At 40.0% G+C, this 18,371-nt stretch overlaps 1 protein-coding gene across 2 annotated transcripts; it reads left to right on the forward strand.

The window, feature by feature from the left end:
* The first annotated feature begins 1,101 nt into the window (after nt 1–1,101).
* On the forward strand, nt 1,102–18,160 carry SUB1 (SUB1 regulator of transcription). Of its 2 annotated transcripts, none has more exons than XM_048931404.1 (5): nt 1,102–1,120; nt 2,974–3,046; nt 4,615–4,734; nt 12,338–12,446; nt 14,734–18,160. In XM_048931404.1, exons 2-5 carry the CDS (start codon nt 2,975–2,977, stop codon nt 14,811–14,813), a joined length of 381 nt encoding a protein of 126 aa, XP_048787361.1. In that variant the 5' UTR covers nt 1,102–1,120; nt 2,974; the 3' UTR covers nt 14,814–18,160. The 2 variants fall into 2 exon arrangements, with proteins under 2 accessions (XP_048787361.1, XP_048787360.1); XM_048931403.1 differs by having other exon boundaries at nt 1,113–1,149.
* The last annotated feature ends 211 nt before the right edge of the window (nt 18,161–18,371 follow it).

Raw genomic sequence — 18,371 nt, forward strand, 5'->3', positions numbered from 1 at the left:
AGACTTCTGTAAGAGGCTTCTTATCAGAGAAAAATATCCCTCCCTTCTGCATCACCCCTTATTCACATCATCAGTTTTTGGTAGCACTTATATTTGTGAACAACCATTTTCCAGGGTGAAGTCCAGGAGGAGTAAAATTTCATGACAAGCTCCTTGAGAATGGCAACCTCTGTCATTGAACCAGTGGTGCATGTTTCACAGAAACAAGGTCAAACATCCCAAACCCAGTTTTGTTGCCCTCTTTGTTTTAATTAGAAAAAAAAAAAAAAAACAAAAGTTTTGTTACATCTATACATGAATTATATTTTATACACAGCACAAGACAATCCCTCTTCACTCAATATAGCTCAGGCAAGCCAAGAGGTTGTTCAACTATGGCACGAGTGCAAGACTGGCAGAAGCCTTCCTTCCCATCTCCTCCTCACTCCCTTCCTTCAAAATTGGTGCTATTTTGGCTTCTCCGAGGAGCACTTTAGAACAGCCGTGCCTCCTCCCTTTTCCAAACCACTGTGCAGCCGCCATCAGCGCCGGTCTTCTGGTGCAGCAGGCTCTGGGGTGAAACCGCAACAGAGGTCGGCAAGCTGCCCTGTCAAGGGTGCTTACAGTCACCTTTCGTTTGATTTATTTCACCGCGTCGTTCTGCACAAACTAGGGGGACTTCTCATCATCATCAGCTTTTCCACTTTGCTCCCCCGGCCCTGGAGAGACAGCAGAGCGGGCAAAGAGAAAGGGGGGAAGGATAAAGGAGGGAAGGCGGAAGCGGACAAGGAGGAAGCGGCGCGTTGCGGTGCGGCCTCAGGTGTTGCCAGGCCTGCGGTCTCGGCATGCAAAGCAGCGGCCGTGCTCCCACTGCACTTCCTCTCCCACCCCGGAGCTCGAGGAACTGAGAGCGGCAGTTCATATAGCCGAGGGCCCCGCTCGGGCGCTGAGAGCCATCCTGCGCTCTCTGCTTCTCGCTGCTCCCTCATGAGCGGCGCTTTGCAGCCCGCACCCCTACAGCCAGCACGAGGGAAGCGGGAACAAGCAACAAAGGGACGCGCGCCCTTTAAGCACTCCTCCCCGTCACGTGGCGCGGCGCGGGGGCGGGAGCTCCGCTGGCGTCACTTCCGCTCCTCTCCTGGTACGGTGGGGCAGCGCGCGGAGCAGGACGTGAGTCTCGGGGTCCCCTCGGAGCCCCCTGCAGCCTCCCGCTGTTTTCTTCCGCCCCTCCCTCCTGAGGCCGGCCGCCAGAGCTCGGCGTCTCCCGGCCAGCCTCGGGGAGGCGCGGAGAAAGCCGTGCGGCGCAGCCTTCCTCCTTTCCTTGAGCGCCCGCTGTGCCCCGCGGGGGGGATGCCCCGCTGTGCGGTGGGCCTGGGGCGGGGAGGAGTCGCTGCCATGTTGGGGGGCGAGGAGGATTTAAGGGAGGGAGGGAGAAAATGGCGTCGGGGAACCGCCCGGCTCCGTTTCCCCCGCGCCGGGATCAGGCCCTGCCCGCAGCCGACCCCAGACCCTTTTTTTTCCTTCCTTCCTTCCTTCCTTCCTTCCTTTCTTCCTTTTTGTTCGGCTTTCCTTGCCTCACGCCGGCGCTGAGCCGCGGCCCCTCGCTCCGCCCAGCCCGCAGGACCCGGGCCGCGCTCCTGGCCCCGCTGGCCCCTCGCCCCTCTTTCCCGGGGGGCAGCGGGAGCTGTGGAAAGGAGGGGAGGAAGATGGCGGCTTGGATCCGCCTACGGCTGTTCCCGGCCTGTCTTTCTCCTCTCCCTCGCCTCGTCTTTGCGTGGCCCGTCTCACTCCGCCCTCGCTCCCCCGGCGCTTCGCCGTCTCCTCGCGCTGCCTGCCTCTTTCTAGCATATCGTTCCGCTCCCACTTTCTCCTTTTTGCAGTTTCCTCCCCTGCCTTCCTCCGTGCCGCCATTCGCGCATTCCAAGGCAGGCTTAAGGGCTTGTGGCCCCTGGCCCCCTCTTATGAGCCTCTTTTGTGCCCCACCTTCACGTCCTTGTTGTGCTTGTCCTCTTCCAGATTCCCTCTGCCTCCGTCCTGCTCTGCTTCCCCGTGCCCCGTTTCATTTTCAGTGCTGCAGTTCCCAGCATTGTACTCTGAGCTGTGACGACAGAACTTGTCCCACTTTTCAACTACATCGAGCTACTAGCGTTATACTTGTGCTCTGTGATTTCACCACCGACTTGAAAACGATGCTGTTCCTTTTCCTTTGCTAAGACTTGCTTCTCTTAGCTTTCCTTAGCTTATCTTTGTTTCTCTGTCATGCTTGTTAATAGGAAAGAACAAATGAGCTATTTATTTATTACAAAGAGTTTCTAGTAGCAGGCAGGATGTTCTGCTGCTGTATCTAACCACATGTTTGCATAGTGGAGAGATGCAGAAGTACATCTGGCAACATGCATTCAAGGAAAGTTGAATGTCCACTTGTCTGGCAAATGAATAGACTCTAGTGACTGATCTGTTAAAGCTGCAGTTGAAATAATAGCAGAACTGTAGTTCATTGTAACTAACGTGTTTTTTCAGATCTTGTATTACTGATGGGGGAGCTTAGCTTCTTATAAGATTATTGTATAGCTTTTGCTTGCAAATTCAACTAGCCATAATGCCTGTGTAAGAATATGGATAATACTGTGGTCTTTGTAGATTAAATTAATGTATTAATGTAGTATTGAGAATTCAAACTGAGGATAGTCATGTACTGTATTGTATTTTTTCCTTTTTTCTTTTAAAAACCATAATGGAACTAGCAGAAAACTGTCCCTAAACTGTTTGAAAACTGAAATGCCACACTTAAGGCAGTTGCAGGGGAGGAAAAAAAAAAAAAAAAAAAAAAAAGCTATAAAAGGGAACTGTGTATGAGATTGCGTTCTAATGTGCCTTAAAGTGTGTGAAAAGTCAGGAAAGTCTTCAGGACAGTAAACAGTATCAAGTTTGCCTTCTCGATGTAACGTGATTTATTTCTTGTATAGTGTTCTTATATTATGTTTCTCATCCTAGAATGCCTAAGTCAAAGGAACTCGTGTCTTCAAGCTCATCTGCCAGTGATTCAGATAGTGAAGTTGACAAAAAGGTGAAAATTATGTGTAGTTCATTTTGATTGTATTAACATTTATGTATCAAAATACGTGTCATTCCATATCATTTATCAGACGCTTGGAAAAAATATTATTAAGGCTTGTGTAGAAAATATACTTTTTGATTTGCAGTGAACTTTTTTCTTAGGTTGTATTTTACTTTATTTAGGTTTTTCCATGTGGTATAGCTAGACTCTATTCTCTTGGAATTCCTTCTTGCCTTATGTCAAGAAAGAAAAGATTTTGGTATCAGCTGCCCCTTGTGGCAAGAATATAGATTAATTTTAAGACTACCCCAACCTCCCCTCTTTATTTTTTTTATTGCTGGTTCAAAATGGAAACCTCCAACTGCCCTGTCATCCCTGCCAATTGCTTTTCTTGTTTATAGATATTTTTCTTCTGTTTCAGATTTTGACTTTTAGTATGATCTGTTTATTCTGTCTGCTATTTCCTCACTTAAATGCTCAGCTAAGTTGGATGTCTTTCAGTTGATTAATTTTAATGTGTTAGCTATTTCTAAATGTGTAAATTGAGTGTTCACAGTTATTTTTGGTAATCATTTAATTTGTAAATTTCTGCTAGTATGCTAGTCATTATTAACAGAACCAGCATACAGTGGAGTTAATGCTAGGTGTTAATGCAGACTTATAGTCAGTACTTGAGAAAACATAGGCTGCTCTACTGATTAAAATGTGACTTAATTGCCCTAAACAAATCAGACATTCTCTCAAATCCTGGTATGGATTTGTATTTGTATAGTATTCTCTCAAAAACTGGTATGCATTCCTTACAAATTAAACTTGAACAGTCTGCTGTGGTGGGTTTTGTTGTCACAACTGCCTACATCTGTTGCAACCATTCCTCTTTAAAATAAATTATCCACAGTGTAGTTCTAACAGTTGAGAATAACTTTTGATATCTGTATCACTTCTTTGAAGTGGAGGATGAAGAGAAGATGAGCTATAGGAGCATGATTACTGGTATAAATATTGGTAAAGGTAGTAACTTTATAGCAACTGCAAGTAATGTGATATAGAGGTGATATGATCTGGATGTTTTAAAAACGTGTTTAATTTATCTTGCTAAGGACAGAGATTGGACTCTGATTAAAAAACGGAAAAAATGTTTCCCTGATAGAGGTGACTTCCAGATCTTTTCTTCATTATCTCTTATTTTGTCTTTTTTTCAGAAGCGTTATTAGCTGTCCTGCATTTTTGTTGCTTTCACTGGAAAGGATTGTGAAACTTTCAACAGATTTTATTTTTTTAATTAAAACTAGTGAACCAACAGCATTGCTGTTACAAAAAGAGTGGGCTCTTAAAAATAATAAATGAAATAGTATAATATTTTTGAAGCTGAAGCATTCTGGTAAATTTCACAAAGAACAGAGTTAGACTCATTTGGAGACTAATTTTGAAATTGTATGACACTGGAGTCCTGCCTTCACAAAAGGAAAGTGATAGTGTGTGCTGCGTGATAGTAGTTTGTGGCCTCTAATGTAAGCTTTTCTATAATTGGTAAGAATGAGTTGTGGTTCATGCATTTGTTTTATTCTTGCTCCAAGGCAAAGCGGAAAAAGCAAGCAGTTCCAGAAAAGCCTGTGAAGAAACAAAAGACGGGTGAGAGTTCAAAAGGTGCCGCTTCTTCTAAACAAAGCAGCAACAGAGATGAGAATATGTTTCAGGTAAAAATTAATGACTTGTTTAAGGCAGCCTGTTACGTCATACTCAATATAAATTTTGAGTTGATGTCTTTATTGTATGGTGCCTACTCTCCTGAGGTGTCCTTTTGGGGGGGTTACAGTGAATGATGCAGTGCGGGTGAGATATTCAGGAAAACAATCATCAGGTCTTAGTAAAATAAAAGAAACTGAGTTGTGGCAATTGGTCCAGCCTTCGTGCATTTTGCCCATGGTAACTCTGTGGGTAGTCATTTTGTCTGCAAATACAGCACTTATCATAAATACACTGGAAATGTTAAATCGGGATGACCTCTGAGTGGACGCTTCTTTTAATCAGAGGTTTTGAAAGAAGTGTTCTTGGAAAGTGAAATAGGGTCTCTTGATTCCTATTTAACTAGGTCAAGGGCAACTTGGTTTCTGTGTTATAAGGAAGTGCCCTGGAATAAGTTTTGCTTGTTTCTTTGTGATGCAGGTGTTGCCTTTGCTTCGGCAACCTCTGATTAATGTCCCGTCGTGAAGTGCTCAGACAGCCCCGGCCAAATCACATGCTTTTATGACACCAATGTGGTGAGCGGCAAATGGCCTTTATTGCAAGCAACACACTCTTCTTATATTTGTCCCTTACATCACAGTGCTACCAATCACCCTTGCTACGGTTATCTGTGCCCAATAGATGTGTGGCATGTCTTGTCTTGCCATGTCTCATCATGGTTTCTCATGAGTCAAGGAGCCCCTGCAGAGCCTGATGACTGTCACAGCCCCCCTTTCACGTATTGCTAACCACGCAAGGGGCCCACACAGATTACGCCTGGTTACGCCTGGTGACCTTGACAGCCCCCGCTTTACGTATTTCGTTGACTACATCTCTAACTTGTGTATTTTGTTAACTACTGTTAACTTTTTCTCACTAAACATCCAGAAGGACTGCCATTCTGATGTTCTTGTTTTAGATGGTGTGAATGTAGATTTTTTTTCCTCAGCACAATGTATTTGTGAGCTTAGAGTGGTAGACTAACTTTTAGGGTTAGGTGGGGCAGTAGCAATGTGTACTGCAAGCTGTGTAAGAATATATGTAGCTTGGAATTAGTAAATGTCTGTGACTAGCTGGATTAATAAAAGCAGAGAGTAGAGAAGAAACTTAGACTCTTATTCTTAAGCTTCTGAAGGAGTCTGGGGAGGATGTTTAATGGAATGATTCCATTTCTGGGTAAGGCAAAATAAGTCGCTTTGGGCTATTGCTGTGCAAAATAATATAGCAAAAAAATTGTTTTCCAGACAAAAGATCTGCATAACTGATGTTGTAATGCAGATCAGTTGCTACTAATTATCGGTCTTTACTCAGGTATAGTTGGTGGGAGGACTTCAACTGAATACATGTTAATGTCTGGACTCTTCCATCAGTGTTCTTTGGTATTTGCCTACCTTTTAGTTACTTAACAGAAATGTTTTTTAGGTTGCTTATTCTGTTACGAAAGCATTGTAGTGCTACATCAGCTTATGTGCCTTAACTGAGATGCATCTGTTTCGGTGTAGAAATAGCATTGTGAGTCTGTAGTTACTTCCTCTCTCTTTGCTCTACCCAGGAGATCATGCTTAAAGTTCTAGTCTTTAAATTTTTAGGTATAATTTTGTTTGTTCTGAAACTGTTAGTAATACAGAAAACTTTCTCTCCTTTTTAGTTCCTTGTAGCAGTAAAGTGATCTCTGATTTGCGGTTGGCACCGCAGTATGACTTAACACCCTACTTGAACTGGTATAAATCAGGATGTGAAGCATTCACAGGATATTCAGTTTTGTGATATCCATTTTTTGTGTGGGAGTGGCAACAAATGATGTGAAACATAGAGACTTAAGGTTCTAAATGTTTAGGCTGTATTCTGGAAGAATTGCAGCTTCCTTTTTAGTGTAGAGCTCATTATGACATCAGTTTTTGCAAGACCTGTGTTTTAATGTTTTTATTTAAAATGAATGTTAATACTTGAAGCTCATGAAGTGTAGAATTATTATAAGTGGTAGGAAATTGTTTTCAGTATGAACATTTATTTACTTATTTACTTATGTGTCTTGGCCTTTATAGACTTTAAAGGTAGCTTTGTATACTTAGGAATTTGGTGAAGGGAGTTGGGCAATTGAGATCCAGAAAATTAATTCGCTCCTTGCATGATGTGTTACTAGCCGTTCTAAGGACAAGTGTTATTTGTGTGGAAGGTTTTAGTCGTCTTGCATTAGATTCCCATCTGTGGCTTCAGCTCATATAAGGTTTGCATCACGTGCTCTGGGTAGTTTGACAAATCCTGTCTTCTACTCATGCCTAATTTGGGTAAGGTTTGTTAATGCTGTCAGGATACATTATTAGTAACTGTCCAGAATGGAGCCAGGATGTTTCACAAAATTTGTTACTACTTTGTGTTGGAAAAGAAACCCCACTCCCTCCTTTCTCAGAGTTAAGTGGTACGTGTTTTTTGACTTGTCAGAAATAACGTTCATCGGTTTCACAAACGCAATGTCTTCACCTATCGTAAGATCCTAAAAATAGATGTCTGCAATGACCTGGAAGGGTGTTTGAGAGGTAATGTTGCGTGAGTATCAGTTTCAGAATTAGTGTTCTAAACCAATTTGGTGTGTTGCAGAGCCCAGCTGTTTACAGGACTCTGCATTCTAGGGGTCTATACTATCTTTCTGTGCTCCTCACAGTACAAAGATGGCTGCTTTTTTTGCAGTTTCTACTTTCAGTGTGTGTGTGTTTAAAGGAAACTGGCAATGGGAACGAAAATGTCGATTAAGGTGAAATTCATACAAGAAGTCAGTTGGATAGCTGCGAAAGGAACCTAGATGCAGTTCAGTGTGTTGTATTCTAAGAAATGAAAACTTGGAAATTGTGCTTTCTGATGTACTTAATTTAGTAGAGTGGTATGTCTAAAAAATTGTGGTATTTTATAAAAAGCATATGGACTTGTGCATGAAAGTTGAACATCATAAATTACTCTGCTATAAATCATACTCTTTTGGAACACTACTGTGATTACAGTGATAACAAAGTGCTTGAGCCCAGGGCCCAAGGAAGTTATCACAGAATCACAGAATCACAGAATCACCCGGGTTGGAAGGGACCCCAAGGATCATGTAGTTCCAACCCCCCTGCCTAGCAGGGCCACCAACATACATATTCAGATCAGGTTGCCCAGGACCCCGTCCAACCTGGCCTTAAACACGTCCAAGGACGGGGCATCCACAACCTCCCTGGGCAGCCCGTTCCAGGGCCTAACCACTCTCCTAGTAAAGAACTTCCCCCTAACATCCAACCTAAATCTTCCCTCCTTCAACTTAAAACCATTTCCCCTAGTCCTGCTGTTGTCAGCCCTTTTGAAGAGTTTACTCCCCTCCTGGGTGTAGGTTCCCTTCAGGTATTGATAGGCTGCAATGAGGTCACCCCGCAGCCTTCTCTTCTCCAGGCTGAACAAGCCCAACTCCCTCAGCCTGTCCTCATAGGGGAGGTGCTCCAGCCCCCTGATCATCTTAGTCGCCCTCCTCTGGACCCTTTCCAAAATCTCAATGTCTTTCTTGTACTGAGGGCTCCACACCTGGACACAGTACTCCAGATGGGGCCTCACAAGAGCCGAGTAGAGAGGGACAATCACCTCCCTGTCCCTGCTGGCCACCCCTCTCCTGATGGAGCCCAGGATCCCATTTGCCTTTTGAGCTGCCAGAGCGCACTGCTGGCTCATATTCAGTCTCTCGTCCATCAGGACCCCCAGGTCCTTCTCTGCCTAGCTGCTCTCAAGGACCACTCCTCCCAGCCTGTACGGATGCCTGGGGTTCTTCCGGCCCAAATGCAAAACCTTGCACTTTGCCGTGTTGAACCTCCTCAGGTTCACCCGAGCCCAGCCCTCCAGCCTGTCGAGGTCCCTCTGAATGGCATCCCTTCCTTCCACCGTATCAACCGCACCACTCAGCTTGGTGTCGTCAGCAAACTTGCTGAGGGTGCATTCAATTCCCTCATCGATGTCATTAATAAAGATGTTAAAGAGCACTGGTCCCAAGACAGACCCTTGGGGGACACCACTTGTTACCGGCCTCCACCTGGACATAGAGCCATTGACCACCACCCTCTGTCTGTGGCCTTTCAACCAATTGCTTATCCATCGGGTTGTCCACCCATCAAATCCACTTCCCTCCAATTTGGAGATGAGGATGTGGTGGGGGACCATGTCAAAGGCCTTGCTCAGGTCCAGGTAAATGACATCGGTCGCCTTCCCTTCGTCCACCAATGCCGTCACTCCATCATAGAAGGCCACAAGATTAGTTAGGCATGACCTTCCTTTGGTGAAGCCGTGCTGGCTGTCTCGGATCACATGCTCATTCTTTATGTGACCGAGCATGTTGTCCAGGAGGATCTGTTCCATGATCTTCCCAGGCACGGAGGTGAGACTCACCGGCCTGTAGTTCCCCGGGTCCTCCCTGCTCCCCTTCTTGTATATGGGAGTGACGTGACCCTTCCTCCAGTCGTCCGGGACCTCACCTGACAGCCACGACTTCTCAAATATGATGGAGAAGTTATTCTAGTACTATGAGCTGCTGCATTGAAAAGTTGTTCAGAGATGACTTAATGCCAGAATGAAAGGTATTTGAACTTGAAAGAAAAAGAGAAAAAAAATATCAATTTTCTTGAGTAAATCTCTATTTTGGGGAATTCTAGTAACTTTAGTTGCTAATAAGAGCTACTTCAGAAACGAGAGTTAAAACTTTTGCAATGACAACTGTTTTGTATAAAGCTCAGCTTAATGGTCACATTAAATTTATTTAATGTGAGCGTTCAGATGATGTGTGGACAGAACGGTTAAATGTAACTTAGAATCCCAGATTTGCTCTAAGAAATAAAATCTGATAAAAACACAGTGGATTAGAGATGCAGATACAGTAGAAAGGCTTAGAATCTGAGAGCACCTATATTAATTCACCTACAATAAGGTGAGGGGAGAAGAAAAACATTAAGCTAACATCACATAGTCAGCAAGTCTGAGTTAACTAGAAATAGTCCGATATGAAAATCGTTGAATCATAGAATGGCCTGGGATGAAAAGGACCATAATGATCATCTAGTTTCAACCCTCCTGCCATGGGCAGGCTCACCAACCACCAGACCATTTCAGAAAATGCTGAAATTATTTGGTAATATACTAATAGTTAATTGATAGAAATTCCGGAGTACTGCTGCTTTAAGTATTAACAACTTGAAGCTGGTGAAGTATTGCAGTGAAAAACCATGAAATGTTTTTTATGCAAGCTATTTGTAATATTCTTTGCCAACAGTGCTGACGGATTTGGCCAATCCTACGGGCCATACCAAGTTAAGTCTGAAAGAACTCAGCTCATCTGACATCATGCCTTATTTTTGTCTGCTGTATTTGTAGTGCTGTGGAAGTATTTAATAAATCAATTGCAAAATAATATAAACTGAAATTTATCGTTCACTTAAAAGGATACTTTGAAGTAAGAAAAACACGTTTTAGGCTTACAGTATCTAAGAACGCTTTAAAATTTTGGAGTTAATTCAACATGATCTATATAAGAAGAAATGGCCTTAGCTGAACTTAAAGCATACGTGTTTGTATCTATTTTGTGAAGTAATGGCTTCTGACTTAAACATCTGTGGGTGATTATTGATTTGAGAATTCGTGTTTTCTGGTCAGACTTAATGCTAGTAAGATGTACATGATCCTCTGTTAAATTGACAGTGGAAGATGTGCATTAGTTCTATTAGAAAGTAATCAAGCACAGAATCAACAAAGTTGGATAAGACCTCCAAGATTATCCAGTCCAATTGTCCACCAATCACCAGTATTTCTCCACTAAACCAGGTCCCTTAGTGCAACATGTAAATGTTTCTTGAACATCTCCAGGGATGGTGACATCACCACACCCTGGACAGCCCATTCCAGTGCTTCACCATTCTTATGGAGAAGTTCTTCCTAACATGCAACATGAATCTCCCATAGTGCAACTTGAGGCCATTTCCTCAAATCCCATTGCTAGTTACAGGAGAGGAAGCTGACCCCCACCCCACCACAACTTCTTTCAGAGAGTTCCAGAGAGCAGTAAGGTCTCCCTGACCCATCTCTTCTCCAGACTGAACAGTCCCAGCTCCCTCACCTGCTCCTCGTGTAAGGCCTGTGCTCCAGACCCCTCACCAGCTTTGTTGCCCTTCTCCGAACACACTCCAGGGCCTCAATGTCTTTCTTGTAGTGAGGAGCTTAAAATTGAATGCAGTACTCAAGGTGTGGCCTCACCAAAGCTGAGGGTCGCTTCCTTGCTCCTGCTGTCAGCACTATTTCTGATAGAATGCAGGATGCCATTGGCCTTCTTGGCCACCTGGGCACATTGCTAGCTCATGTTCAGCAGTGTGTTGACCAACATTCCCAGGTCTGTTTCTTCCGCACCGTCTAAAAGCTTTTGTGTCCCAAGCTTGTAGAGTTACCTGAGGTAGTTGTGGCCAAAGTGCAGAATTCAGCACTTGGTCTTGTTAAACTTAATCCCATTGGCCCAGCTCAGCAATCCAGGTCAAATATTCTATTTTAAATTTGTTTATTTAGGAACGAGTTCTTTCTTCATAAAGTCTATCCAGGCGATGCATACAAAATGCATTTCTTAAAGTAATGGTCTTTGTGTGTTTTGATTATCTAATTTCTGATTTTCAAATTTCCATTGTAGTTTGATTTGGTGTGAACTAATACTTCCATTAAATGTGTGAAAACCTTTAGAAAGTCTAAACATATAATGCGATCCAAAGTGTGACGCAGTTTTCTGTTGTTCCTCCTGTAGTTCCCCACCCTCTCAAAAGAAAAAATTAAAGAAACGTACTGAAATGATGAAATTCCAAAAGCATCACTTTAACAAAACCAGTTTCATGCTGTGGTATGTGTTGGTAAACTTTCAAAGTTTTTTAAAGTTTTTTACTCACTGTTTCAATTAAGTATACCTGGAGGAAGAGGAGCAAGTGTGGGACAGTTAGTGTCTTCCTTTCATTTTCATCTCTTCTGCTGTGTTTATTAAAAAAAAAAAAAAAAAAAAAAAAAAAAAAAAAAAACAAGAAAACAACAACAACAAAAAAACAACCAATAACACTAAGGCCTGTCTAGAAATTGTACTCAACTGGTGTGTATATCTAACTTGCTTTTTTTTTTGTCAATAGGGATAGTACTGAAATATGTATTTTGGAGTAGAGCTCTCTCTCTTCCTCTGTGTTTACAACTGCTGTTAACAAAGCTGTTTATGATAGAGACAAAAAAAAGAAATCAGAAAATCCGAATACTCTTGTGAGAATGCCACTTGCTAAGGATGTAGGCTTTTTACTTCAACAGAGTGAGATTTGCCAAAAAAAAAAAAAAAAACGTGTTGAATGCTCAACTGGTTTTAAGTCCTTCATCCATTTATACTGTCATTACTTATTAACCTACTGACTACTCTGGATTAAGCTCTTGAGCTGGTTGTTTCTCAGGTGTCTAAAATAAGCTGCAGTGGGTCGTGTCACACATCTGAGCCTAATACTGTTTGGAAAAGTGAATACTGTAATATGTAAAATGCATAAAATGTCTTCTGTGTTTTAACAGATTGGCAAAATGAGGTATGTCAGTGTTCGTGACTTTAAAGGGAAAGTTTTAATTGATATTAGAGAATATTGGATGGATCAAGAAGGTGAAATGAAGCCTGGCAGAAAAGGTACTGTTCTGTTTTATATTGTTGTGTATCAAAACATTGCTTACAAGTTACTGGGAAATTTTGTGTCAGATTTATATAGTTTGTTACTGCATGATATTTTTAGGATAATATTTTTAATTATAAAAAATGATTAGTTTTACCTGGAGATAAAAGCAACAAAAGCAGAGTTGGCCTGAGTCCATTTTTCTAAGTGGATCTTGCACAATTTATGGAAATACAGCATCAATTAAAATTTATTGTAGCAACCATACTTTTTTTTCCCCTCTGTTCCTTAAATCAGTTTCTTACTTTTTTTCCAATAGGATCTCTATTTCTAAATAGACTGAAAAGGTTTAATTTTATTTGGAATAATGTATTAAGTGTTTTAAAACAATTGTGTTTTTCAGTTTTTATTTAATTTCAGATTAAAATAACAGAAACATTTCATATAACACTTTCTGTGTCTGTTTAACCTGCAGCACAGCACATAAGCCTTTAGTCTTTAGTTACCACTGCCCTATCTGATTCTTATAGCATCATTTTAATGGACCATTTTCAGGACTTTTGCTATCTGTGAAGTAAGGATGGGTTGACCATTGCAGTAGTAGTGCTTTTCTTAATGTCTTGTTGCTTCTTTAGAAACATATTATTTTTCATATTGTACCAATGAAACAGGTTAGCACGAATTGTTCTGTTCTGAAGATGGAAGTCATTTAATCTAGAATCAGCATAAGGGTTATTGTATTTTCCTGGTGTGTCCAGGAGCAACACAGTGAACAAACACTTGGAAAGCTTGTGAATTGTTTTCAGCGTATCTTAAATAACCACTGTAGGTTTATGTGAACAGGTTGTACAAGGAGGTCTTTGTTGAATGTGTTACTGCAACTTAGCAAAAGTGGTTGCTCCAAGCTTGAAGGGCTAAATTGTTCTTTTCACTTCTACCTCAAGATACACCAATTGAAAGCTTGAGTGGGAAACCACAGTGATTCTTAATGGACAGGCAAATTCACAAAAATTATGTGATACAGGTGAAAATGTTTGTAGTGGCATCAAACAAGTCTGGATTTAATTAGGATAAAATTGCTAACCAGATATAGCATCTGAGTGATATTCTAGTGGTACACTTGAAGGCTGCTTATGTAGGAATCCTGAAAAAAGGATACAATTGTAAATTTGTAATAAAAATAGAAGAAATCTGATTGTTAGAAATTTATGTCAGACTATTTCAGCCAGCAGGTTTGAAATACATGCCTGCATACAGTCCTTAGGATATGTTGTTTGGGCCAACTTGATGATATTTTTTATCCTAGCAATGCCTGGCTAACTTTTCAGAACCTTTCCCCTAAGAACTGTTGGAACAACTGCTTAAAGCAGAGACATGCAGATGATTTTCTGCTTAAAATAATTGTGATTCTATGATGGAACTCTGGTGGTAATAAGAAAGGGGGAAAATAATAAAAAAATAATTAAAAAAAAAAAAAAAGAGACGCTCCCCAGAGGTGGAATTAACAGTTTCACCTGTTTTCAAGTCCTGCTCTGTGTACAGGGAGAAGGCAATGAATTGACTGAGGGATAGAGAGGGGGTAAATATTAGAAGAGCCTCGCTGCAGAGAGTGTGGTAGGCGTGTGAGTCTCTGCTTGCGTAGAGTTGGCATAGAGATTGTAGGGAAGGAGTGAGGAGGGTAAAGCACAATGGAAATGTGGTCTGTAGCTCGAACAAGTAAATGTTCAGAACTGAGGAGATGGATTGAGGGGGGCTAATTAGTTGAATGTCATAAGCATTTGTGGTGATCTTAAATTGAACAGCAAGAACAAAGGCAGCTAAGCAAGATGTTCTATGTTAAGTTGTGAGTGCTAGGATTCATTCTTCATGGTGCATTAAGAAAAAAGGAGAAACAATAACTAACCAGAATCATGTTACATCATAAATACATGAAGTTCCATCCACAGAGGTTGGCTTTTAGGAGCAAATAGAAATACAGTTGGTTTCCTACATCTCACACAGGGCTTTTGTGCTGCCTCCTTTCAGATCCAGAGCTCTGTTTCTCTTCCTGTATTTATGAAACATGTGTGAATGAATTTATGTTGTTGCTTGTTTTCTTTGTAAGGTAAACTTTTCTAGAGATAGGCAATTTCTAAAGTATTCCAAGTAAGTGGTTTCAGTCTGTTACTAAATTTGATGTATCTGGAGCATTAATAATTGTGATGTAGGCTTTGTGTATGAAATCAGTCTGGGTTGTAAGTACACAAGATACTGAACTACGGTTTTCTTTTTTTGTACTAAATATTTGTTTTTAATGCATTTCAGGTATTTCTTTAAATCCAGAGCAGTGGAACCAGCTGAAGGAACAGATTTCTGATATTGATGATGCAGTAAGAAAATTGTAAAGACAGAGCCATACAGAAATCTTTATCACGTTAGTTGTTTCAAGCAGTCTTTTTACATTGGCTTTTGTTTTCTAAAATATTGTTTTCCAAGCTATTGTATATTTGGATTGCGAAACAATTTGTAAAATGAATAATTTTTTTATGTGCATTAAACATGTATTCTGAGTGAGGCTAATTGTGTATACTTTACTGAAAGGAAATGTGTTGCTTTCACCTCATGGTGTAAAATAAACAAGTCAAGTAATATGTAAAGCTCTTTGTGTTTGTTTGTGGCCTTTTGTTTAAAGCTGTTTGCTGACAAGGCCACCAACTAATTGTAGGCTTTTTAAATTTAGTTAATAGTTACTGATTTTGTTTTCTAAGGGGATTTGAAAAATGTCTGTTTAAATTTTTTGTTTTGTTTCATATCCTTTGCTGTTTCCCTCAGCTTTCAGCTTTAAAACTTGATACAAACAGTGAATACCTGGTAAAACACACTTTTGTAGATAATTTTAAATACTGTATTTGCTAATTTACCCTATTTATTCAGATGTAAACAGTCCTGAGTATGTAGACTTTCTTGCATATTTGCATGAAGTGTTATGCTGAACAGTAACACTGGAACACCATCCACACATCATCTGTTCTAGTTTTTGTATAGCTTGCTTGACTGAAGAAATACAATTAGACTTTATTCAAGGTCTCTAGGTCTTAGAATGCGATGCATAAACTTTTACAGTAATAGACATATACCTCAGAGTAAGACAGTATTTAAAATGCTTCCAGACTTGGTTATTAGTTTAGGTACCCTTTTCAAACTTTGCATTAAATTTATTCTTGAACTCATACTGATTACTTACTCTATAGAAAACAAGATTTAATATGTCTTTGTAGACATCTGGTTCTGTTTGTTTGAGAGTATTGTGTGAACAACACTGCTTAAACCAGGCTGTAACACAGGTTAAACAGTCACACAGCCAAAAGATCAGGTTATCATGCCCTTGCCCTGCCCTCACTGCCTGACCAGATCATTTGACTTGGCTTGCCTTGAGCAGCTTACATGTGCACAACTTTTATCTTTTTAGAGACAGTGCTTACAATGGAGTGCTGGTACGTAGTGAATCCATGACTCTAGCAGACTTCAATCATTCACCAGTGTACTATTCTGATAAGAGAAGCTTCTATCCAGTGGGGATTCTGTTAGACTAGGTGTTGCCTCAAATTAAGGAGATGTTTGTAGGTGTTGTGGTTATAGAATGAAAAAGGGAGAATATGATGTTTGTATAAAACCTGAAGAGATAATGGGCGCTCCAGTAGAGAAATTAACATTGAAGAATCAAAGCTGACAGAAAAACTACAGTGAAGAAGAACCATTCCATTAGCAGAAATGGAAAAGAATTCATTGTTTGACTGCAGTTAACAGAAAGAAGGTGAACCAACTTCATGAGAATTGACATTTCAAGAATATGTAATGAATGTACAATTTTTTGCTTCCCATGATTTTTCCACTTGATGGAAAACTTAGAAGTGTTTTTAAATTTTATATAGGTAAACAAGATTTGCTACTTAATTCTGGAGTAACGAAATGCAGTTGTTTATACTGAAGACATGCATGGACATCCTGTTCTGCTAAGTGCCATATGCAGATTGTTCTTGTGCTGCAGAATTTATAATTCAGTACACATGCTTTATGAAGGGTGAGAGAAAGTGACTTAATGATATTAAATATGTGTTGTTTAATTTGAATATTATGTAAGGTATGTCATTCTGCTTTATAACTTACTGAAATATGAATTTAGGAACTACAGTGAGGGTGAATAAAAAGTGAAGAGGTGTCTTACTGTAGCTGCACTGTTTCTGGGCACAACTTTCTTCAACTGCTAATGACATGCAGGGACATGTGGACCAAAATAGACAAAAATGAAATACCTGTTAACATCAGTGCATGAAATAAATTGCTTTAGGTCTCTGAGAAGTTCTAGGGTTTTTTTTTGTTTGTTTGTTTTTTTTTTTTTTTTTTTTTTTGCTGTTGTTGTTGTTGTTTTAATTTGCAGTATGTATTTGCAGTTTTTTTTTCCTTTAAATACAAAAGTTCTGTGACCAGATTGTATCTTGTAACCTTAAAACCTTCGTATGGGTACCTTGACATGCATGATTATCACAATGGAAGGAACATTGTCTTCAGTTAGATTACTGTGGTAATAAGTAATTGGATGGCAGTTGTATATCAGAGTATGAGACAATTATGTTCAGGAAGGTGAAGAATTAAATTCATTCATTTGGAGAGAGTAAGTGAAAAAGTATTGTGATTAGTTCTCTTGTGGAAACTTGTGACGCAATTGTTCAAATAAATTACTCCCAGTTCTTACAAGACAACACTTACTGTATTTGTGGGGATATCTACCAGAGCTGCTTAGCCCATTTTATAGATAAAATTTGAGGCACTTTGATTTTACTTGGCTTGTGTACTGAAAAATAGCTTTCCAATCTGCCAGTTATATTTCTGCCTGTAATATGGATTAAAATATATATATTTTACTTGAGCTGATGTTAACATCTGTATGATGTTCTACCAAAAAGGGTAGCTAAATTAAATTGTCAGTTTTTCAGATGAATTGTGAGGAAATTCTTTCCACTTCAAATGACTGATGGCTAATTAGTTGACTTGTATTTTAAACACTCAGTGTTACTTTGAAATTAATGGTTGTGATTTGTCGTGTGTTGTCTTCAGCTGTACTACTTCTTACTTGAAAACTCCAATTTTTGGGTACAGATTATTTTCTTGCAGATGAAATAGTACTTAGGGTACAAGTAGAAGAAAATTGTGCATGTATGAAAAGGCTAATGTGAGGTAAAAATAAACACTACTCCTTTTCCCACTGAAGTTGTTAAAGAAAGATGCATTTGTTACATGATACTGATGCAGGGCATATTAGCAATGTGTTTTATGAATTTAATTACAGTTAATCAGAGGAGGAAAAATACATCAGTTAGACCAGCCAAAGTACTGTGCATTTGCTAAATCAAACTGTAATGTATGATGTTGCTCTTATGTAGAAATATTCATATTGAAATTTAAAAATGCAGCACTAAGTTTGATATTTCTGTTACAGGAAATGCCCCAGTTGTGTGATTCTTATGTGATCTGTTGGAAAAAAAAAAATTGGGAACTGTAATTCTGGTGACTTAAATGTCATATTGTTAACCATGTAGAATGTTTTATGTTTTGTTCTGTGATCTCTACTGCAGAGAGACCACTGGAAATACGAGCCCTCCAATTGTAATTTTAATGTTCAAATAAAAAAGTTGAATGGCAAATGTGTAATACGAATTTGAACACCTGGAAATAAATGAAGACTTCTGTTGAAGTAGTGTTATTTTTTAACTGCACTGTTTTTTTCTTGTGAAAATTGCTGATTGTTTCTTGCAACTATTGTAATTTGGGAATTAGAATACTTAATGTTGTGTTGGGTCTGTGTTTGTGGGAGGTGGTTTGGCTGTGTAGCCCAAAGGATAGAAGTTTTTTCTTTTTGAATAGAACAATTATCTTGCAAATATGGAAGCAGCAGATAGGAACAC

This window comes from Lagopus muta, chromosome Z (assembly GCF_023343835.1).
Source record: "Lagopus muta isolate bLagMut1 chromosome Z, bLagMut1 primary, whole genome shotgun sequence".
Taxonomy (NCBI): Eukaryota; Metazoa; Chordata; class Aves; order Galliformes; family Phasianidae; genus Lagopus; species Lagopus muta.

What these genes read in the sequence shown, in the direction of transcription:
- SUB1 (XM_048931404.1), top strand. Translation starts at nt 2,975, where the DNA reads ATGCCTAAGTCAAAGGAACTCGTGTCTTCAAGCTCATCTGCCAGTGAT. An exon ending in ATAGTGAAGTTGACAAAAAG is followed by an intron (nt 3,047 to 4,614) that starts GTGAAAATTATG and finishes TCTTGCTCCAAG; the next exon opens with GCAAAGCGGAAAAAGCAAGC. An exon ending in AATGAAGCCTGGCAGAAAAG is followed by an intron (nt 12,447 to 14,733) that starts GTACTGTTCTGT and finishes AATGCATTTCAG; the next exon opens with GTATTTCTTTAAATCCAGAG.